The sequence below is a fragment of the Mandrillus leucophaeus genome, unplaced genomic scaffold (genome assembly GCF_000951045.1).
Source record: "Mandrillus leucophaeus isolate KB7577 unplaced genomic scaffold, Mleu.le_1.0 Scaffold550, whole genome shotgun sequence".
NCBI lineage: Eukaryota > Metazoa > Chordata > Mammalia > Primates > Cercopithecidae > Mandrillus > Mandrillus leucophaeus.
Genome location: NW_012105920.1, coordinates 994,438 through 1,018,366, shown reverse-complemented (window position 1 = coordinate 1,018,366; position 23,929 = coordinate 994,438). Strand labels below are relative to the sequence as shown.

Genomic DNA, 23,929 nt, shown 5'->3' with positions numbered 1-23,929 from the left:
AAAAATAACTGATGCTGGCAAGGATGTGGAGAAAAGGGACCTCTTACATACTGTTGGTGGGAATACAAATTAGTACAATCACTATGTACAACATATGGAGATTTCTCAACTAAGAACCACCATACGATCCAGCAGTCCCAGTACTGGGTGTCTATCCAAAGGAAAAGAAAATCGGTATATCAAAGGGATGCCTGTATTCACATGTTTATAATAGCACTATTTACAATAGCAAAGAAGTGCAATCAGCCTAAGTGTCCATCAATGGATAAATGGATCAAGAAATAGAATACTATTCCGCCATAGGAAATAATGAAATCCTGTCATTTGCAGCAACCTGTATGAAACTGAAGGTCGTTATTTTAAGTGCAATAACCCAGGCAAAGAAAAACAAATACCTCATATTCTTACTCATGTGAGAACTAAAAAAAAACTTGAAGTCATGGAGATGGAGAGTAGAGTGATAGAAACCAGAGTGTATGAGGAGGAAATGAAGAGAGGTTGTTGAATAGTTTCAAACAGAATAAGTAAGTTCTAATGTTTGATAGCAGACTAGAGTGACTATAGTTAGCAAAAATGTGTATTTCAAAATAGGATTTTAAATATTTTAGTCACATAGAGATAATGGTATTACCTTGAGTATTTACATACATAGATTGTGTAATGATCAAGTCAGAGTATTTTGGGTAATACTCTCCCTCCCACCCTCTGTTATCTATCATTCTACTCTCTATCTCCATGAATTCATGTTTTTTTAGCTCCCACATGAGTAAGAATATGAGGTATTTGTCTTTCAGATTGGGATTATCTTTTCAAATGGGAATTGGGGGTTACCGAAGACATAGGGTAACATAAATCATAACTAAGCATTTGATCAAGCCTCTTCTTGGGGATACATGTATACTTTTGCAGACTCAACTAGTTAATCAAAATTATTAAATACTCAGTATCTCCTACAGAGAATTTTTTTTGAGAGTATTAGAGTCTCTACATCTTTTGTGTTCAATATTGTAATGAATCACTTAAAAATGTACAAAGGGTTTTCATATACAGTATACATAAAAATGTACAAAATAGCTGGGCATGGTGGCTCATGCCTGTAATCCCAGCACTTTGGGAGGCTGAGGTGGGCAGATCACTTCAGGTTAGGAGTTGGAGACCAGCCTGGCCAACATGGTGAAACCCTGTCTCTACTAAAAATACAAAAAGTAGCCAGGCGTGTTGGCACACGCCTATAATCCTAGCTACTCGGGAGACTGAAGCAGAAGAATCACTTGAACCCAGGAGGTGGAGGTTACAGTGAGCTGAGATCATGCCACTGCACTCCAACCTGGGTGACAGAGTGAGATTCCATCTCAAAAAAAAAAAAGGTAGAGTTGAGAGATAGCTAACATGTTACAAAATAGAGTGATGTGACTAATGGACCATGAAGAAACTCTAAAACAAAACGGATATATGGATATATAATCCCCTTCAAAATTATCATCTGGTTATATCTCCAACTTTATTGTTAGTAGTATTAAGGTACATTGCAAGCTCCCTTGTTTCTCAAGGTAATACCCAAATACTCTTGACTTGATCATTACACAATCTGTGCATGTAAAACAAAAGAAAAAAGTAAATTATTTGAAGACAACCTACATTTCTACCATCTTCTATTCTTATTCAGACTAAATATTACTAGTCTTCCCATCAGATTTGTAAATGTTCCAAATAAAGCATTAGCGAATGGGTGAAGAAGTGAGCACATTTATACACTCTAGGTGGGAATATAAGTTAATTGAAGTCTTTTTGGAAGGCAGCTTGGCCATAATGATGGGCCAGAAATTTTACTTTTAGAGTACCATTCCGAAGATGTGCATACAAGGATGTTCATCACAGCATTGTTTGTAATAGCAAAAAAATTGTACATGCTTAAACGAACATCTGTAGAGGACTAGTCAAATAAATCCATACCCTTGATCTTGAACTGCTAAATCTAGTATTTTCCATCTTGTCCCCTATAAGCTTATATGTTTACAGACTGCCTTCAACATGAACCTGTAAGCCACACAAGAAAATCTTTCATTACTTTGTGATCATACCTGGTTTTTTTTATCAGAATGTATTAGTTATTTCTAATGGTTCAAATGCCTCACCTTATTCATGCAGGCCTAATTGAATGTCATATTTTTGACTTGTTTTTATTTTATTTATGTATTTACTTTTTGAGACGGAGTCTCGCTTTGTCACCCAGGCTGGAGTGGAGAGGCACGATCTCGGCTCACTGCAATCTCTGCCTCCCAGGTTCAAGCGATTCTCCTGCCTCAGTCTCCCGAGTAGCTGGGATTACAGGCATGCGCCACTATGCCTGGCTAGTTTTTTGTATTTTTGGTAGAGATGGGGTTTCACCATGTTGGCCAGGCTGTTACTTTAACTCCTGGCCTCAAGTGATCCACCCGCCTCGGCCTCCAAAAGTTATTTTTAGGCCAGGCACGGTGGCTTATGCTTGTAATCCCAGCACTTTGGGAGGCTGAGGTGGGTGGATCACTTGAGGCCAGGAGTTCGAGATCAGCCTGGCCAACATGGTAAAACTCTGCCTCTAGTAAAAATACAAAAATTATTCTGGCGCAGTAGCCCGCACCTGTAACCCCAGCTGCTCAGGAGGCTGAGGCAGGAGAATCACTTGAACCTTGGAGGTGGAGGTTGCAGTAAGCCAAAATTGTGCCACTGCACCCCAGCCTGGGCGACACAGCAAGACTCCATCTCAAAAAATAATAATAATAATTTTAATTTTGTGTGTGTGTGTATAAAATGAATGTACTTTTCTTAAAAATTTTCCATTCTTATTGAGTTTGATGTATGTTTTTCTTTCTTTGTATTTATTTTCTATGTATAAATACCTAAACAATATATACTTTTGGGTTTTTTTGAGGAGGGGACCTTTTTTTTTTTGAGATGGAGTCTCGCTCTGTTGCTTAGGCTGGAGAGCAGTCGTGTAATCTTGGCTTACTGCAACCTCCACCTTCTGGGTTCAAGCGATTCTCCTGCCTCAGCCTCCCAAGTAGCTGGGATTACAGGCACGCACCACCACGCCCAGCTAATTTTGTGTATTTTTGGTAGAGATAGGGTTTCACCATGTCGGCCAGGCTGGTCTCAAACTCCTGACCTCAAGTGATCTGCCCGCCTTGGCCTCCCAAAGTGCAGGGATTACAGGCCTGAGCCACCACGCCTGGCCAAGGGTAGACATTTTTAAATAAATTTTATACTATGTAACATTCTGCTTTTCACTCTATAGTATCAGTAAATATAGGTCACTCTCTTCAATCCTAGTGTTAGAAGATCTTTAAATTGTTAGCAGTCTGATAGGTGAAATATAAATGTCATTGTTTTATTTTGTATTTCTAAGGCTACTAGTGGAATTAAGCATCTTTTTGTGTGTTAATTGGCTATTAATGTTAACAAAATTATTTGTTTCTCATGTTACTATAGTACAGAAAATTTAAATTTTGATGTAGTCAAATACAGTTGACCTTCAAACAACGTGGAGGTTAGGGATGCAACCCCCGCCAGCAGTCAAAAATCCACATACAGCTTTTGACTCCCCCAAAACTTAACTACTAATAGCCTACTGTTGACCAGGAACTTTACTGATAACCTAAATAGTAGATGAGCACATATCTTATATATGCATTATATACTGTATCCTTACATAAAGTAAGCTAGAGAAAAGGAAATGTTACTAAGAAAATCATAAGGTAAAGACAACATATTCACTATTCATTAAGTGGGAGTAGATCATAAAGGTTTTCATCCTTGTCATCTTCACGTTGAGTAGGCTGAGGAGGAGGAGGAAGTGGAGGGGTTGGTTTTGCTGTCTCAGGGGTGGCAGAGGCAGAAGAGGTAGAGGAGATGGAAGGGAAGGCAGGAGAAGCAGGCACACCAGTGTAACTTTTGAAAAAGTGCATGTATACAATCTGGTGGGCCGTTACAAAAATTAATTTTTTAAAAATCTGCATGTAAGTAATGTAAGTGGACCTGCACCATTCAAACCTGTGTTATCTGAGGGTCAGCTGTATATCAGCCTGTTCCTTTTCCTGGTTTTGGTTTTTGTAACTTGTTTAAAATAGCTTCTCTCCCTCTTATTCATAAACATACTCTCCTGTCTTCTCATGATACTTTTATAGTTTCTTTTAATATTTAGACCTTCAGTACATCCTAAAATTTTGTGAATGATTTGAGTGTAAAGACCTAACTTTTTTCCTCAAATATATAATTGTCCCAATTTATTAATAGTTCATCCTTTCCCACTGATTTGAAAGGCCAGCTTTATTATATATGAAATTTCCAAACATTAATATACATATATTCAAACACAAGCATGTGTGCCAGGCATACATATACATATATGTTGGAATTTAGTATAAAGACTGGCCACCATTCTCTCCCATTGGTGTATTTGTCTCCCATGTCAATACCACACTGTTTGATAACTACCAGTACAAGTACCTCCATTTGTCTTTCTCTTTCAAAATTGGTTTGGTCATTCTTCTACATTTATTCTTCTATATTAACCCTTCATTATTTAGATGTTTAAGAAGATAAGGGAAATTGTTTCCATCATTGGGGGATATTCAAAAAGATAAAGACTTTGAGAACAGCTTCAAAAACGGGGGATCAAAAATATTTTTAGAAGTTGGAGGTATAACCAGATGATAATTTTGATGGGAAGTATATATCTGTTTAGTTTTGGAGGGTTTTTTTTTATGGTTCATTAGTTACATCACCCCATTTTGTAATGCATTAGCCATCTCCCAGTTTCGTACATTTTGATGTAATGCTGTATATGTAAACCCTTTGTACATCTTTAATTCATTAAAATGTTGAACACGAAAGATGAAGATAGAGGCTTGACACCCTCAATTTCGCTCTAAGAGATACAGAGCTTTTAATGATTTTGATTTTGATTAACTAGTTCTGAGTCTGCAAAAGTATACACTTATCCCCGAGAAGAGGCTTGATCAAATACTTAGTTATAATTTACATTACACTATGTCCTCAGTAACCCCCAATTCCCAACAAGGAAATGAAATTAAATTCAGCATGTCCTGCATTATCCCTGCCTTCTTATAGAAAATCTTTCAGATGATCCAATGGTTTTAACTTCACAAAAACTGAGGTTTACGAAGAGGAAGCAATTCAGGAAGCACCAATGGTAAACTAAAAGTAGGATGTCCTGGATATGATTCCAGGCCTATGTGGAACTTATCCCTTCCCTACTCCCACTGTGGCATTCCCTCCCCTCTTTCTCTTTTACTGCTTCAGATCCATAGTAGCAGAGAAATTCTAAGTGATGCAAACTGGCTTCAGATCCCACAAGGTTACCAATTACTGGCTGTGGTACATGGGCCTCATATGTAAAAGGGAGACAATAAGCAATAATATCTTTCTCATAGGGTTATTGTGAGGATTCAATGAAATCCTTTAAAAACACTTAGAACATTAGCCAGGGATAGTGGCACATGCGTGTAGTCCAAGCTACTTGGGAGGCTGAGACAGGAGGATCCCTTGAGTCCAGGAGTTTGAGGCTGCACTGCAGTCCTGCCTGGGCAACAGAGTGAGACCCTGTCTCTAAACAACAAAACAAGCCAGGCGCAGTGGCTCACGCCTGTAATCCCAGCACTTAGGGAGGCCAAGGCAGGTGGATCACTTGAGGTCAGAGTTTGAGACCAGCCTGGCCAACATGGTGAAACCCCATCTCCACTAAAAATACAAAAATTAGCCAGGTGTGGTGGCTGGTGCCTGTAGTCCCACCTACTCGAGAGGATGAGGCAAAAGGATTGCTTGAGCTCAGGAGGCAGAGGTTGTAGTGAGCAGAGATCACATCATTACACTCCAGCCTAGGTGATGGGAGTGAAACCCTGTCTCAAAAAAAAAAAAAAAAAACTTAGAACAAGCTGGGTGTGGTGGCACATGCCTATAGTCGCAGCTACTTGGGAGGCTGAAGCAGGAGGATTGCTTCAGGCCAGGAGTTCGAGTCTAGCCTGGGCAACATAGCAAGATGCCATCCCCAAAACAACAACAAAACCACACTTAGTGCATGGCACATTAGTCAGCTGTATTTAGTATATCTGTTGTTGTCATCATTAAGTAATCAACACATCATTAATAGTGTGTGCTGTTAAGTCATTTAACTTTTCTAGTCCTCAGTTTTCTCCGCTGTAAAATGGTATGGCTTAACTAGATGATCTCTGAGGTTTCTGTTAGCTCAGTCTATAATTCTGTGATTTGGAATCTATATAAAGTAGTTCCTCCCTATGTCTAGGAAAGTTTTCTTTCCCTACCTATACTTATTAAAAGGAGCAATTTTGCTTCCTTAGTACATGACAATGTGCTTTTTCAGAAATCCTCTGAAAAAAGAAATGTGGTTAAATTTTCCTTGACTAGAGAGGTTTCATTGCCAGCATTTTTAGCAGGAATGAAATGGAGAGTATAATTTATTGGAAGTACTGTGAAGAGAGGGAAGGAAATGGCGTTGAAGTCCATTAACTTTGGTTAATGGATAATTTGATAATGCTCCTTGGTAAGGAGCATATATGGAATGATGACACAATAAAAAGTTAATATTCATTGAGCATTTTCTATGTGGGAGGCACTGTGCTAGCATGTATTATCTCATTTAATCTTTGCAACAACCTCACTAGATAGATATTCTTATAATCCCCATTTTGCAGTTGAGGAGCATGAGGCACAGAGAGATTAAGGAAATTCCTTAACATCACACAGCTAGATGGTGATAGAGGTGGAATTTGAACATATATAATCTGATTCTAACACCCATGCTCTTAAACCATTATGCCATACTGAATTGATTCCAGGTACGGCATCAATTGGTTCAAATAACTAGAATGCTTCAAATGAGGACATACGATTTAACAACTAACGATCCTATGAAAAAGTTGAAAGATGAATATAACGAACATCGCATACATGTTTATCAATTAACATTTTGCTCCGTTTAATTTATCTCTATAGAAGATCTCCTTTTCAAAAAAGCAAATGGCAGACATCATGGTGCTCCAATGAACAAGGACAGTCTCCTGAATAACAATACCATTATCACAGACAAGAACTATAACAATTAGAACAAATTTAATAACCTTTAGTTTGCTTTTTAGATAAGTCAAATCTTTTAGATCATTGAAATTGCATTGCTAAAAAACAAACTCTTACCACGATCTGATTTTTCTCTCTTCTCAGAAATCATATTCCATGCCCATCAGCATTGAATTTCAGCGGAGATATGCAACAATTGTTCTAGAGCTTGAACAGCTGAACAAGGACCTAAACAAAGTTTTGCATAAAGTTCAACAGTATTGCTATGAGGTAAGTGATATGTATAGATTTCCCTCCATATTTTTATTTAAAGCTTAATCCTTTTACCTTCACACTTTAGAAAATCCATACCAAGCCAATATCTTCATAAAGTCCTTTAGCAAAACTGTATTATATGAAGTTTCTTACTCCTCCCAGCATCAGTGTTGAAGAGTGCTTTATACATAGAAAGCTGTCAATTTTGAATTTTTTGGTTCAAGATACAAATAAGGCCCTCCAAAAAACTTTGGAAAAATCCAGAAAACTAGTTATTCTTAATTCCACTACCCCAGAGACCAAATTTTGTTGTTGTTTCTTTTTCTTTCTCTCTCTCTTTCTTTTTTTTTTTTTTTTGAGACAGGGTCTTGCTCTGTTGACCAGGCTGGAGTACAGTGGTACAGTCTTGCAATCTTGGTGAACTACAGCCTCAACTTCCCCAGGCTCAAGCTATCCCCCAACCTCAGCCTCCTGAGTAGCTGGAACCACAGGTGCACAACATGCCCAGTTTATTTTTGTAGAGATGAAGTCTTGCTATGTTGCCCAGGCTGGTCTCAAACTCGTGGGCTCAAGCGATCCTCCTAACTTGGCCTTCCAAAGTACTGAGATATAGGCGTGAGCCACCAAACCCAGACCCCTGTATCCTTTTATTCAAGACCGGGGCCTCACTATGTTGCCCAGGCTGGTCTCAAACTCGTGGGCTCAAGCGATCCTCCTAACTTGGCCTTCCAAAGTACTGAGATATAGGCGTGAGCCACTGTGCCCAGCCCCAAAGAGCAAATTTTGGTCTATTTCTCCTTAGTCTTTTTTGGTGTTTTGTTTTGTTTTAAACAATACATGCTTTTTCTCATAAAGTTCTGATCATGCTGGCTATACAATTTTGTTGCCTTCTCTTTTAAACCTTAAATTAGCATTAGAACTATGAATTCTTGAATTTCAAATACATAGATAACAGGGTTATTTGTGAATTTTCATTCACGTGTGATTATATGAGAGTGGTTCAACAATTGAGTTTCCTATTACAGAGTAAGAATTAAAATGATTCAGGTGAGTTTAAAATGCTCCTGCATTTGCATACTTTGAGGTTGTGTGTTTCCAGGAAAGCCATCTCTGTTTGTGATATCAGATTCTTTTTTCGTTTGTTTGTTTTGAGACGGAGTCTTACTCTCTTGCCCAGGCTGGAGTGCAATGGCACAATCTCAGCTCACTGGAACCTCTGCCTCCCAGATTCAAGTGATTCTCCTGCCTCAGCCTCCTGAGTAGCTGGGACTACAGCTGTGCACCACCATGGCTAATTTGTTTGTATTTTTAGTAGAGATGGAGTTTTACCATATTATAGGCCAGGCTGGTCTCAAACTCCTGACCTTAAGTGATCCGCCCTCCTCGGCCTCCCAAAGTGCTGGGATTACAGACGTGAACCACCATGCCCAGCCGTGATATCAGATTTTTTTTTTTTTTTTTTTTTTGAGACAGAGGTTCACCCTTGTTGCCCAGGCTGGAGTGCAGTGGCACAGTCTTGGCCCACTGCAACCTCCGCCCCCCGGGTTCAAATGATTCTCCTGCCTCAGCCTCCCAAGTAGCTGGGATTACAGGCATGCGTTACCATACCCAGCTAATTGTATATTTTTAGTAGAGACGGGGTTTCTCCATGTTGGTGAGGCTGGTCTCAAACTCCCGACCTCAGGTGATCTGCCTGCTTCAGCCTCCCAAAGTGCTAGGATTATAGGCGTGAGCCACTGCACCCAGCAGTATCAGATTTTTAAACAGTTGGCTTATTTTCCTAATAGTTGTCAGTCATCCACATAACAATATGCATTGTATTAGTAAATAGATTTTCTCCCCTAGACTAGCAGCTATTCACAAGACATGCAGACTATGCAGTCCAGGATGACACATAACAAAGCCGATGGTACATGCAGAAACGGGTTGCTCATCAATCTTTTTGTAGTACCCAAGGCCATTTGTGATAGGCTCCTTTCCTAATGAAGTAAAGTGATGTAATCCTCTCAAAACTCTTAAGGAACTACAATATAGAAGTTATAGTAATAAAGAACATATCACAGAGTACACCATGACTAAGCAATTCTACTTCTCAATATATACCAAAAAGATACATCAACATGTATTTACCAAAATACATATACTAGAATATTCATAGCATCACTGTTCATTATAGCCAGAAATCACAAACTACCCAAATACCCATCAGTACTACAATTGAATGATAAACATGGTATAATTACACAATGGAAATGCTACCCAGCAGTGAGAATGAAAGAACTCAACTACAACTCAGCGCCATGGATGGATCTCACAAATACAACGTTGAACAAATAAAGTCAGACACAAGAGAATATATAATGTATGATTACATTTTTATAAAACTGAAAAGCTAACCTCTGATGCTAGAAGTCAGGATGGTGGTTACCCTGAGGGAGGTGGTACTGGAAGATGGCATTATCAGGGGGTCTGGGGCATTGGTAGTATTCTGGTTCCTAATCTAGTTGCTGACTTCTCATTTTTGAGAATGTTTGATTTGTGAAAACTCATTAGCCTGTACACTTCATGATTTGTGTACTTTTATGTATTTATGTGTGCTTCAATTTAAATTTTACAAAAGTATTAGAGGATACAGTTATTCATTGAAGCAGTATTGGTAATTATAAAATGTTAGAAATAAACATAAATGCCCACACATAGGAAACTATTTATGGTACATCCACACAATTGAATATTATGCTGCTGTAAGAGAGGAAGCTCTCTACTTTACTGATATGGAGTGATTTCCAGGATGTGTTATTAGATGCAAAAAGCAAATACAAAAATACACATACATATTCCAAAGTATATTACCTTTGGAGTAGGAAATAAGTGGAAATACTATATATATGTATCAGCTTAATTTTTCAAAAGGAAACACAGAAAGGATATATTAGAAACTAATTTGGGAATGGGGTAGGAGTTGGTGAGTAAGAAGGAATGACATTTTTTTGAGTGTTCGTTTCCCCAACAAATACAAGTAAACTCTAAAGTGTAGTACAAACAGAAATAAACGAACCTAACTATATTTCAAAGGAGTGACATTAACTTACTGTTACTGAAGGGGATAAAAACTGATTCAGATAGCTTGAACATAGCATAGGTTGAGCATCCCAAGTCTGAAATGCTTCAAAGTCCAAAATTTTTTGAGTGCCAAAGTGAAACTCAAAGGAAATGCTCACTGGAGCATTTCGGATTTTGGAGTTTTGTATTTGGGATTCTCAACCAGTAAGTATAATACAAATATTCTAAAATTTTAAAAAATCCTAAATCCAAAACACTCTCCCTTTTTTTTTTTTCTTTTTTTTGAGATGGATTTTCGCTCTTGTCCACCAGGCTGGAGTGCAGTGGCGCAATCTCGGTTCACTGCAACCTCTGCCTTCCAGGTTCAAGCGATTCTCCTGCCTCAGCCTCCCCAGTAGCTGTGATTATAGGCACGTACCACCATGCCCAGCTAATTTTTATATTTTTAGTAGAGACGGGGTTTCACCATGTTGGCCAGGCTGGTCTTGAACTCCTAACCTTAGGTGATCCACCCACCTTGGCCTCCCAAAGTACTGGGATTACAGGCATGAGCCACCACGCCCAGCAGCAGTTCTGAAACTCTTACTGTGTACTCTAGGACAGCAAAGAAGCAAGTAAGTATATTGAACTTGGGAAGCAGAGGTTGCAGTGAGCTGAGATCACACCACTGCACTCCAGCCTGGGCAACAGAGTGAGACTGTCTCAAAAAAAAAAAAAAATTTTGAGGATAATGGAAGCCAGGTTTCTCACTGTTGAAGAAGGCAGTTATGAAGAGGGAGAAGACTAGAGTGAACCCTGTGGCATTAGATGGGAATAGGGGGAATCAGTATGAATTCATGGCTTATTTTATCTTTATGATACAAGTATAAGTGAGTGTATATGTCTGCTGAGAGGGCCAAAAGCAATACACCCTAATAGCAAAGAACACACCTAGACCCAGATCTTGGTCTCTCAACTCTGTTCTCCAATTTTAAAAAGCAGGACTCCTTGAAAAAGAGACTGATTCCAGACCTGGGGCAGAGAAAGAAGATGAGCCTGGCCCACCTTATTATGCCAAGGAAGTAAAATGTGCCCCCAAATTATGGGGACGTGTCAAAAAGAGCCAGCTTGACAGGGTTCCCACTGGCCAAATCTGGGACAATTTGAGCTTCAGAATAAATAAATATAGTAAGAGATTATAACCCATAGAATAAAAGTCATATCAGTATGGGTTCATACTAATTCATTTTTTAAGGGAAACTACTTTGTAGTAAAATGCCAGCTAATAAATACAGAAGCAGTGTTAAGAGTGAGAAAAACACCATTTTGCAACCATCATAGTAATAATTAATATAGACAAGAATCATCAACAGATGCTAAAATTGGTAGGTAGAAGTTTGATGACAAATAGGATGTTTACATAGCCTCAAAGTATCTCTTCACAACTACTTAGTACTTACAAAAAGGAAATCCTTTACTGTAGGGAAATCTGGCAGACACTTACCAATTGATCAAAGAGAACATCACCAGTAATGGGACAGGTCAACATCACGTGCCTTCTAATAAAGATACCAGAGAACCCAGCACCATGTTTGTAGTATTTCTGCCCAAAAATGCGTAACTTCAGTCTAATCATAAGGAAACAGACAAACCCACATTGGGGGATATTACACAAAATAATTGGCTCGTACTCTTCAAAAATACCAAGGAAATACAAACTGGATTGATTAGAGGTAATGAGGCACAATGTTTGCAACTTATTCTTAAATTACTAATGGGAAGAATTATACATTCACAGAGATCAAATGGCAGATCAAATGTAGTAAAACATAAACAGTGAATCTGAGTAAATGTTATCAAGAGTTCTTTGTTTTATTCTTTTAACTTTTTTTAGAAGTTTGAAATTATATCAAAATTAAAAGTTACAAAAAATAGAAAATAAATCCGAAACTGTTAAAGAAAAAAACTTGTAAAAGTACCATTTTAGTTTAAATGCTAGTTTTATAAAAATTAAAATCTGAAAAGAGGGCAGAAACACATACAGAAATAATCGTGGCTTCTTGAACATGCATCTCATGCTTCAATCATCTGTATTCAGCTTGCTCCAGACCAGGGGCTCCAGCCTGCAGATCAGCCAACAGATATGAGACGCAGGTGTGAGGAAGAAGCACAGGAAATTGTTCGGCATGCAAATTCCTCAACAGGACAGCCCTGTGTGGAAAATGAAAATCTGACAGACTTAATTTCCAGGCTTACAGCTATTTTGTTACAAATTAAGGTAAGTCTTAGAGAAAATATTTTCTTAATTTGACACAAAGCAACCCATGCTGACTTGTTGCTAAGAAATTAATTAATTGATTCTATCAGGTATTTTATGACTGTATTTGAACTATAATTCAATTAAATTTTGAAACTTTTTTCCCTTTAGTGTCTAGCAGAAGGTGGAGACCTGAATTCCTTTGAATTCAAATCACTTACAGACTCATTAAATGATATCAAGAGTACAATAGATGCTTCTAATATCAGGTAATTTGTTAGGTACACTCTAATCATTTTAATGTGAAGTTCATAGTGATTTTCTGTCCAAGTTTTAAGAGTTATGCATATTTGTGAAGTACTCGTATATTATTATCCATTAAATATATTTTTAAGAGCTTTTCACTTATATCCAGCCTATTGACAGAATAGAAATTTCACATGGATTTTGTATATAAAGAAATCAAGAGATGTATTTAGGTTTGGGGTTAGCATGGAGGTTCAGCTTAGAAGTAGAGCTTCCCCAGTCAGTGAGAGGCTCATCTTCTCCTTCCAGCCCCACATGGCTCCTTTGCTTCTTTAGAGCATATTTGTTCAACTACTACTGAAGTAGAATTATGGCTAATGTATTATAGGAGATTTATTCCTTCCCTAAGATTTATCATAGCTGTTTCCTAAAATTCAGCTCTTCCTTTTTTAAAAATTATTTCTTAATTTTTTGAAATAAAGTAGTTAACCATGTTTCTTCTTTCTTTAGTTGCTTTCAGAATAATGTAGAAATCCATGTTGCACATATTCAGAGTGGCCTGAGCCAGATGGGAAACTTACATGCCTTTGCAGCAAATAACACCAACAGAGACTGAGTAAAGATTTCATTATTCCAACTGCACGGGACATTGTTTTTGAGAAGTTCTTTTCCTTTATATAGGCTTCCAACACCAAATAACCTAACTGCTGGAAAACAAGGGAAATTTAAATCTCCAAATAAGGCATTTTAATAGACTGTACTGCTTCTTAAACCAGCATTGCTGACCAGCATTATATTTATTTTTCTTTTATTATTCTGATGCAGTAGCATTGCTTATGTTACATATGTTTATATTCACAAATATTTTTAAACTGAAATATCTGAACATAATATAATTTCGTGGAAGAATACATTGACCATTTTTTTTAATGTGCATGAATTCACCGCAACACATGCAGACAACTGCTGCAATGGAGAGTATGAAGAAACCTGGTCTTTTTGTTCATGTCGGTGGCAGTGTGGAAATTCCATCCAGAAAATTACAACTCCACTTGATTTAGTTGATCACCATCTCAGTCTTCAAAAGATAACATCATGAGGTGTGGGAAGTCCTAGTTTTAAGGAAGCCACTGAAATATAGATGGGAAATGTGGACTATACAAGTATATGTTATATATACTTGCAATGTGACATGGTTCTATAGATCATTTTATAATAATAAATATTTTAATTTATCATAACTTATATAAAAGAAACCTTTGCTGTTTGTTGAAAGAAAATGAAGGAACAGGAAGAAAGGTGCAAAATGCTAAATTTCTGCAAATGGATTTGGCATGTCTTCCCGTCAGTTCAGGTCAAAAGTGCATTGTTATGAGATTTATTTAAAAAAAAAAAAAAAAAGACTGATAACACACTATTTTCATATTTTTTTTTTTGTTTATTTGCACAACTTTTAAACCAGATTACTGGTTAAAATCCAACAGTACACAATTTATAAAGTAAAAAGATTTTATAAAGAAAACAAATATAATAACCAGTGCTGTGAAATGCAGAAGAAAGGCTTGTTTGGGTTGTTTTTCTTTTTTAGGAAAACCTTGCCTAAAATGTTAATCTTGTAAAAAGTATGTATTTGGAATTTTCTTCGTTTTAATATAGAATATTATAAAGTCAAAATATAAATTTTTTTCAAATTTGGAGTTTAAGATATAGCTGTAGAGGTGGTTTTAATTCCTTTAGATGTCTCATAAAATGAGACTTTTTATATGTTAATGTATAATAAACAAGATTATTTTCCATTTGGAATTTTTGTATAGTTTAAAAAGGCTTCTGTATTCTTTGTTGGTATTGTGCCACTGCAAAACTTTAGTGCAGAGTTTATATTTAGCTAAACTGTTATGTTAATTAAGAAATGCATAAATCTTCTATTCTTAATATTTGTAATTCTAAATAAATTGATCTATGAAAATTATTTTCTATATTTTCATTTAATTCAAGTCGATATGCATACCTTCTGTTTAAAAAGTTTTGAAGAATTTGTAATTTCCATTAAGTTATATTTTTAGGGGAAACAGTACAAATTACCGAGCCTCTCTGAAGTATCATACCATCCAATGGTATGGATTTTATTTATTACCATACCATCCAGTGATAGGGATTTTATTTATTGCCATACCATCCAGTGGTATGGTATTAAGCAGGTAAGTTATTTGGCCTGGTATAGACCTAGTGAAAGGTTGATTGCAATATATTCTGCCTAGAATTGGGTAAGTATTTTGTGCATTTTTTCTTTTACATTCTTTTTTTTTTTTCTCTGTCACCCAGGCTAGAGTGCAGTGGTGCAATCTCAGCTCACCGCAACCACCAGCTCCCGGGTTCAAGGGATTCTCCCGCCTCAGCCTTCTGAGTAGCTGGGATTACAGGCACACGCCGCCACGCCTAGCTAATTTTTGTATTTTTAGTAGAAACAGAGTTTCACCGTATTGGTCAGGCTGGTCTCGGACTCCTGACTTCAAGTGCTCCACCCGCCTCAGCCTCCCAAAGTGCTGGGATTACAGGCGTGAGCCACCACACCCGGCCTCTCTTATATTTCTTAAGGCTTACTTGTCACACTTAAATAGTACCTCATTTTACACATACTTAATTGAGCACTGTTTGTCTTTCAGTGCCTTCATGTGTTGACAGCAGGGACTGTGCTGAAGAATACAGTTGAATTTTATTTCTGCTTAGGGAGGAAGAAATCTGTATTTCAAAGTAGTCATGTTGGGTCAGCCATACATTGATTTGAATGATATGCCACTGCCTAACACACTTCTGGAGCTCTAAAGAAAGCTATCAAAGCCAGATTGAGCAAATATGCAAGCACATACATGGCTTTTTTTATATATAGATTTGGTTCTGAGTTACTTTAAGCCAGTTCCAAAAGTCACATTCACTCGTAACCACTGAGAATCTACAAAAAGATTTGCCCATTAGCATTTTTGAATCCATGCACCTCTCTCCATCTTCATTACCACCACTACTTGCAGCCCAGCTGCCATCGTCAGTGACCTGGAACACTGCAGTTGTCTTCTAACATCTCCCAGCATCTACTCAGCCCTGTTCAAATGCAGCCAGAGGGATCATCTTAAAATGCGGAATTAATCATGTTATCCCTCTGTCTATAAATGTTTTTAAAATCTTCATTTGGCTTTCAGGACAAATTCAAAACTCTTTTACAAGACCTATAAAGTCATGCATGATCTGCCTCCCTCCCCAACTTCTTTATCTGCTCACTACTTCACAGGGTCTTGGCACATGCAGTACCTACGTTCCCTCTCCTTTCCTTGGTAACTCTTGATCATTTTCTAGATCTCACCTTCAGCATCACTTGTTCAAGGAAGATTTCCTTGACCACAACACATCTCCTATTATAATGTCTCCAGATCATATCTCTCTCCTTCCAGCACTTGTCACATTTGCAATTTAATATTAATATTTCCTGGAGGTCTTTTGTCTCCCTACTGGCCTCTGCTCCATGAGGGGAGGGACTGTTTCTGTTTTTGTTCACCATTTATTTCCAGGTCCTGGTAAAGTGCCTGTTCATGGGCAACAAATAAATATTTGTGTAATGAGTGGGCAAATGAGAGTTTAAAAAAGGTCTAAGCATCATTAATATCATCAGAATAAGAGTGAGGTCTTCCGTGATGATTTCTTTGAAAGATGAGACAGTAATGACTGGCATGTAGAAATTCTGACTTGGGGACTGCTTTTAAACCTATCACATTACTTTATCATCAGTATCATTAGTCCTGACTAACAAGACCAGTGCAATATAGGAGTGTGGTGGTAGACTAATGGGTGGGCTGAGTTTGAGTCCTGGCCATGCCATTTATAAGCTGTACAGTTGTGAACCGCTACTTAGATTCAGTTTCTTGATCTTTAAAGTAGGAAGATTAGTCCCTGTCTTACATGGTAGGTGTGAGAATAAAATAGATAATGTCTGTAACACATTTAACAGTTAGGGACTCTTAGAAAGTTTGAGAGAGCTGCAGGCTACTTCGTAGAGGATCCCACAATTTAAAATGTGACAACAGGATTTACATATTTGTAGATTTTTACAGTTGTTCACTGGGGAAACAACATAAGACAATATAAAAGCAATAATACAATAATTACAAGATTTTTTCATAAGTGTGATTCTTAGTGGACCATAATTTAAAGTGTTATATGTCTTTCAGTTTTGTGAATGTATTTGTAGTATGTCATTTGGCCATGTCACAAGTTTAAATGTGATTGTGAGACCTCCTGAGCACCTCCAGGATGGGCCCTGAGCATAATGTTAATAGCTAATGTTTATCAGCTCATTTTTGGTTTCAAACAGTTTTCAAAGAATTGAGAAGTACACTTTGCTGCTAAGGCCTCAACTATGTTCTCTTGGCTGCTTTTTGTTGGGGGGATGGCAGGGACAAGGTCTCACTCTGTCACTCAGGCCAAGTGCAGTGGCACGCTCATAGGTCACTACAGCCTTGAACTCCTGAACTCAAGCAGTCCTCCCACATCAGCCTCTCGAGTAGCTGGGACCACAGGCACATGCCACCATGCCTGACTTTTTTTTTTTGAGACAGAGTCTCACTCTGTCACCCAGGCTGGAGTGCAGTGACCCAATCTCGGCTCACTGCAGCCTCTGCCTCCTGGGTTCAAGCAGTTCTCCTGCCTCAGTCTCCCGAGTAGCTGGGACTACAGGCTCCTGCCACCACGCCCGGCTCATTTTTGTATTTTTAGTAGAGACAAGGTTTCACCATGTTGACCAGGCTAGTCTTGAACTCCTGACCTCAAGTGATCTGCCCACCTCGGCCTCCCAAAGTCCTGGGATTACAGTGTGAGTCACTGTGCCTGGCTTTTTTTTTTTTTTTTTTGAGACAGGGTCTTGCTATGTTGTCCAGACTGGTCTCAAACTCCTGGGGTCAGACAGCCTCCCACTTCAGCCTCCCAAAGTGCTGGAATTACAGGCATGAGCTACTGTGCTCAACTTCCTGGTTGGTTGGTTGCTTGCTTTTTTCCTAAACTTATAAGTGCTTGGAAACTCTTGGTTGGTTTTTGTTATTTTTGTTGTTGTTTTCGTTTTTTGAGATGGATTCTTGCTTTGTTGCCCAGGCTGGAGTGCAGTGGCGCGATCTTGGCTCACTGCAACCTCCACCTCTCAGGTTCAAGCAGTTCTCCTGTCTCAGCCTCCCGAGTAGCTGGGATTACAGGCATGTGCCACCACGCCTAGCTAATTTTTGTATGTGGTGGTGTTTTTTGACACAGTCTTGCTCTGTCGCCCAGCTCTTGGTTGTTTTAAATGGTGGATTTGCTACCCTGAAAAGTACAGGCCAGGCACGGTGGCTCACACCTAATTCCAGCACTTTGGGAGGCCGAGGTAGGCGGATCACCTGAGGTCAGGAGTTCAAGACCAGCCTGTCCAACATGGTGAAACTCTGTCTCTACTAAAAATACAAAATGTAGCTGGGCATGGTGACGGGTGCCTGTAATCCCAGCCACTCGGGAGGCTGAGGCAGGGAGAATTGCTTGAACCCAGGAGGCGGAGGTTGCAGTGAGCCGAGATTATGCCACTACACTCCAGCCTGGGTGACAGAGCAAAACTCCATCTCAGAAAAAGAAAAAAGAAAAGTACAAACCACTTGAATAACATCTCTGAAAATTAGGGCATCTGGCATATATAATCTCGGGCTCTTCTAGTAATCATCAAGACATGATGTCCTGGCCCTCGCTAGCTATGGCATCCCATGAGCCTACTTCAAAGCACAGTTTACAAAGAAACCTCACCTATGGGTTACCTCATAACACAGACCATTTCCTTTGACTCTAAAGGAGTTTGAAAACTCTCAAAATATCAAAATATTTTAATTGATCTTAGACTGACTTAGAAATGGTTATTTACATACATTTAGAATTATAAATTACAAAGAGAAATCTCCCAAAACCAAATACTCATAAAATATTATTAAATATTCAAGCAAAAATATGTTTTTGGTTTTTTTTTGTTTTTTTGAGACGGAGTCTCGCTCTGTTGCCCAGGCTGGAGTGCAGTGGCGTGATCTCGGCTCACTGCAAGCTCCGCCTCCCAGGTTCACGCCATTCTCCTGCCTCAGCCTCCCAAGTAGCTGGGACTACAGGCACCCGCCACCACACCCGGCTAGTTTTTTGTATTTTTGTAGAGACAGGGTTTCACCATGCTAGCCAGGATGGTCTCGATCTCCTGACCTCGTGATCCACCTGCCTCGGCCTCCCAAAGTGCTGGGATTACAGGCGTGAGCCACTGCGCCCAGCCTGCAAAAATATGTTTTTAACCAAATTAAATTTCTCAGCTCAGTGGCCTGGTGATATAATATCGATTACTGGCTAAAAACTACATTTGCAGAAACTTTTAGAAATGTCTTTCATGGCCACATAGTATGTACTGAGCAATTGTGGAGTGAAGCACTGTACTAAGAGTTATCTAAAAGAATTCATTTAAATGGAAATTACATTGAAACATTTGTGAAAGACATTTAATAATCCACAAAAGTTGCATAGGAAATACAGTAACAAGTGCTAAGGGTAACATTGGAGTGATCGAAGTAACAGGTGCCAAATCAGGATTAGAGAAAATTTCAGACTTCAGAAAGCGGGCGGGGAGTCCTCGAGTGTTTTGAAAGTGAAAGGTATGAATTTGGTTCAAAACTGAAAGGAGTGACCTTAAGACCAAAATGTATGCTGTGGAAAGTTGACCTTCAGATTTGCGTAGCTGTCCTGCAGGCTAAGGGTATCAGTTATCTGGGAGGATAACTGAAAGCTTTTTATAATGTGGTAGCAACTGGAGGTTACCACAGAACCATAGAGTAATTTTTTTTTTTTTTTTTTTTTTTGGGAGTCTCCCAGGCTGGAGTGCAGTGGCGTGCACGATCTTAGAACACTGCAACCACCACCTCCCAGGCTCAAGTGATTCTCCTGCCTCAGCCTCCTGAGTAGCTGGGACTACAGGCTCCCGCCACCGTGCCCAGCTAATTTTTGTATTTTTAGTAGAGATGGGGTTTCGCCATATTGGCCAGGCTGGTCTTGAACTCCTGACTTCAGGTGATCCACCCACTCAGCCTCCCAAAGTGCTGAGATTACAGGAGTGAGACACCATGCCTGGCCCACAGATGGTAATTTTTTTAAGTAGTTGAGAAGCTAGAGGCAGTGGGGGGGCGCTGTCAAAATAATCTGCATGCAGAGTCATTGGAGCTATGGTTGAACGCGAAGATAACAGGCCCGATTTTAAAAAGTAATAAACCTAGGATGAGGGTTGAAGAGATGGGGGGTAGAGTGAGTTTAAGATTATAAGCCTTGGAGGGACCAGGAGAAAATGGCAGCTATCAAGCACAAGGGGAAACTGAGTCAAGCTGAGGCATTCTTGTGAAGAAAATAATGAGTTCTGAACAACCAGTCCAAAAACGAAGAACAGGCCTGGCAAGAAGGCACAGGGATGCAGACCAAGTGGAATGTGCAGGCTTGGAGAGAACACAGGTAAAAATGAATGCCGGAACTCTGGGGTGGGAGTGTGGGCTTAAAATTACTTCATTGACAGTCGTGGGGTATTTTCAAATGTGAGAGGTGCTGTCAAAACCATCATCAAGGTTAACAAGCACATGTCCTTAGCACGGAAGTCAGAAAGGACAGTATGCTGATGTGTCTCTCCCAGGCTATCAGTCATGACTCCTCAGAGCTTATCCCGAATTCTCCCAGAATCCTCAAAAGTTACCAAAGGCAGAAAAGATGTGTTCCTCCCATGAGTCCAGTTTTGAACCAATGTCTTCAGAGAGAGGGGAACAGGTTTCAAAATTCTGACCTTGGGAGCTAGAGTCAGAGATGCCCCCTCCAACCCCGTTTGGATCGGGCAGGCAGTTCACATCCACCTCAAGAGGCAGCTGGGGCTTCAGACATTTCGCTTCAGTTCCAGGAGCAGAGTGGTTGAGGATAATCTCCGGTCTAGCCAAAGGTTGGAAGGATTTCCCACTCTGACGCCGGGACTTGGCACGTCTGTTCTGGAACCATACCTGGAAGAGGGGAGAAAATAAAAGCTGCTTTTGGTTGGAGTTTTTTATGCTAACATTATGTTCACAGTTCATACTAGTAAGTTCCAGTTTAACATCCCCTGGCTTCCTCTCCAGAGTCTTGTCTTCATAAAGCACTTGGGTTGACGGTTAGAAGTTCAGAGCACCTGGCTTTCCTTGCCTCCCCATTCCCAGATGCAAATATTGGAATAATGCCTAGTTCTATCTGTTCTTTAGTTAGAGAAATTTTCATGAAAAATGGAGTCACAAAAATGGAAGCCCTTAGAATTCTTAGAAGAAAACTGCATTAAATTATGAAGAAAATCGGTTTTTGAAGGTCTATACTCCCTTGTCAGACTAATCAAGGAGGTATTTTGCTCATGCCAGCTGTTGAGACTGACAGCTGTATGACCGCCAGCGGTGCAAAGAAAACAAGTCCACTCTCCCGGTGTTTAAATGAGGGCTGCTACTTAAAACCGCGCTTGGACACCGACCAAGGGGCTACAGACAGACAAAAAGGCAGGCTTCTCCCTACCAACTCTAAGATTTTGATCTACATTACTTTAGATAATAAGAGAGGCTAAAGCGGGTGGATCACCTGAGGTCAGGAATTCGAAACCAACCTGACCAACATGATGAAACCCCGTCTCTACTAAAAATACAAAAATTAGCTGGGCGTGATGGCTGGCGCCTGTAATCTCAGCTACTCGGAAGGCTGAGGCAAGAGAATCGCTTGAGCCCGGGAGGCTGAGGTTGCAGTGAGCCAAGATCGCGCCATTGCACTCCAACCTGGGCGACCTGGGCAACAAGAGCGAAACTCCGTCTCAAATAAATAATTAATAAATAAAAATAAACACACCTTGGACTGGATTTTTCAAACTGACAACAAGTTCCAGGTGCTTCTCGCTTTACCTCAATTCGCTACATCCTTTCAAATCTAATCCCAAAACGTAACACTTGCCAAGAAAGTAGCATAGGGGGTAACTTGGCAAGCCAGCCCTCCCCGCTCTCAGCTACCATTCTCACACTCAAAGCCAGAGGAAAACCCCAACTGCCCCTCATCTGTGTCTTCTTCCTGGATAAGGAAAAAGTATAAAACTTCTTATCTTCCTGCTGGGAATTATTTTTTGGCCATTTCAAGGGACCGGCTAATCTCCTAGGAGCCCTTGTTATATTTAATAATGAGAGTTAGAAATCGTTCAGTGCAGGCCTGAATTATTTCACGTAAGTCCCACAATCACCCTGTGCAGCAGGTGCCGATATCACGCCCTATTTCAGTCTAGGACACAGAGCCTCAGGGGAAGCACCTTGCCTGCAACGTCCCGGGGTGTAGCCTCAGGAGCCCAGAGTCCAGACCTCGACGCCGCAGCGCCTCCGCTCCAGGGCGCACCTGCGAACGCGGCGGGCCCTCACCTGGATCCTCGACTCGGGGAGCAGGGTGAGCGCGGCCAGGCGCTCGCGCAGGTGGATGTCGGGGTACCGGGTCCGGCGGAACACGAGCTCCAGCAGCTGCAGCTGCTCTGCGCTGAAAGACGTGCGCTTGCGGCGCTGCGACGCGGACTGGGCGGCCGCGCCTTTGGGGGGCGCAGGCGAGCCCAGGCTGGCGGGGGGCGGCGGGGCCGGCCCGGGATCCCGGCCGAGGAAGCTAGCGAAGGGCGCTGGGCCGGGGCCCGCGGGTGGTGCGGGGAGCAGGGCTGCGGCAGGACTCGGGGGCGGTAGGAGCGCCCCGCCGGGGTGGGGAGCCCGGTACGCTGGGAACGCGGCGCCCTCGGCGAACTGGAGCTCACTGGACTCGGCTGCGGCCATCGCTCAGGAGCCCAGCGCGCCGCCCGGAGGGGCGCGGGCTCCACTTATACCCTCCCGGGCCGGGGGCGGGGAAGGCGGCGCGGCGCGGCGCGATCAAAGGTGGGCGCGGGGAGGCCCGTGTCTCCTCGGGGTGCGAGCCCGCCCCGGCCCCGCCAGACGCCGGGGATAATCGCTTCCGCCGGCCGCGGGATGCAGGAGGGAGGCGTGAACTTGGGTCCCGGCCCCCTCCGTGTCCTTCCCCGCCCACCCGCCCCGCCGGCGCAATCCACATTCCCGAAGGACGGTTTGCCCGGGAGGGCAGCCCGGAGGGGCCCGGGTGCGCGGACCGCAGGCGACAGAACTCTCTTCTCCGGGTCAGATCCCAGCTAAGAACAGCGGAAGGGCCTTGCTTGGCCTGTGCCTTACATGGCCCGGGCCTTGTGCCTTGCCCTGGTCCCGTCTGTTCTCATCAAAGCTATTTATTTACCACCCCTGCTATGTGCTAGACCCTGTACCAGGTTGGTCAAACAGCCCGGCCCCTGTCTTCTGCAAGCCTCCCTAACACATCCTGAATCCAAGCGGGGAGGGGGGTGAAGATAAAGGGATCCAGGGGGCAGTACATTCCTCCTGATTAAATGGGTGGGGGGAGTAGGGGGGTTTGGCCGGAATGAACATGGGCCCACCGATAAAGATACCCTAGGTAGGACGGGGCTGGCAACGTGCCCCATTAGCAGAGGAGATGAGCAGTTTGGCCTTTCTGGAGCTACTCAACAATGCACAAGACCCATCTATTGGATGGGAGGAGATGAAAGCCACCTCATGAAGTTTCCACGCGCTCTGAATCGTCATTCTTTCCTCTGCCCCTTGGGGCTCTGAAAGCTCCCATTTTCTCTACTTTGTGCTATGGTTATGGTTTCTCTGTTTCCCCTGCTAGATTATAAAGTCTTAGCAAGCAGGAACCCACGTCTCCCTTTCTGAGTTTATCAAGTGTCTACTCTGTACACCTATTCTGCGTGAGGCGCGGTGCTAGGCCCTTAGTGAATGTCTGTCGAATTGGTTGTCACCGAGTTCCCCTTACTGAAAGAGAAACCCATGATCCACTATGGGAACTGCCCCACCACAGTGCAAGAACTCAAGAGAGGAGCATAGAGGCCCAGGTCTTCTTGCTCCCAGCACCTCAGCGCCGATTTCACCGGGA

At 41.2% G+C, this 23,929-nt stretch overlaps 2 protein-coding genes across 4 annotated transcripts in view; one reads left to right on the top strand and one right to left on the bottom strand.

Moving 5' to 3' along the window:
• LIN9 (lin-9 DREAM MuvB core complex component) overlaps positions 1–14,861 on the top strand; it is an 88,052-nt gene extending 73,191 nt beyond the window's left edge. For both annotated transcript variants that reach the window (XM_011997972.1, XM_011997973.1), the window contains 4 exons: positions 7,237–7,362; positions 12,488–12,667; positions 12,818–12,915; positions 13,403–14,861. In XM_011997972.1, coding sequence (XP_011853362.1) covers positions 7,237–7,362; positions 12,488–12,667; positions 12,818–12,915; positions 13,403–13,508 — 510 coding nt within the window. In that variant the 3' untranslated portion in view covers positions 13,509–14,861. The remainder of the gene's footprint in view (positions 1–7,236; positions 7,363–12,487; positions 12,668–12,817; positions 12,916–13,402) is intronic.
• A 4,544-nt stretch (positions 14,862–19,405) lies between these two features.
• MIXL1 (Mix paired-like homeobox) lies at positions 19,406–22,816 on the bottom strand. 2 transcript variants are annotated; one of them, XM_011997970.1, is made up of 2 exons: positions 22,360–22,816; positions 19,406–20,973 (listed from the first exon to the last, which is right to left on the bottom strand). In XM_011997970.1, exons 1-2 carry the CDS (start codon positions 22,750–22,752, stop codon positions 20,644–20,646), a joined length of 723 nt encoding a protein of 240 aa, XP_011853360.1. In that variant the 5' UTR covers positions 22,753–22,816; the 3' UTR covers positions 19,406–20,643. The 2 variants fall into 2 exon arrangements, with proteins under 2 accessions (XP_011853360.1, XP_011853361.1); XM_011997971.1 differs by having other exon boundaries at positions 19,406–20,949.
• Between the last annotated feature and the right edge of the window lie 1,113 nt (positions 22,817–23,929).

Coding starts and splice junctions, on each gene's coding strand:
- MIXL1 (XM_011997970.1), bottom strand. CDS start 22,752: ATGGCCGCAGCCGAGTCCAGTGAGCTCCAGTTCGCCGAGGGCGCCGCG. Junction 20,974..22,359: donor TCCCCGAGTCGAGGATCCAG/GTGAGGGCCCGC, acceptor AACCAAAAGCAG/CTTTTATTTTCTCCCCTCTT.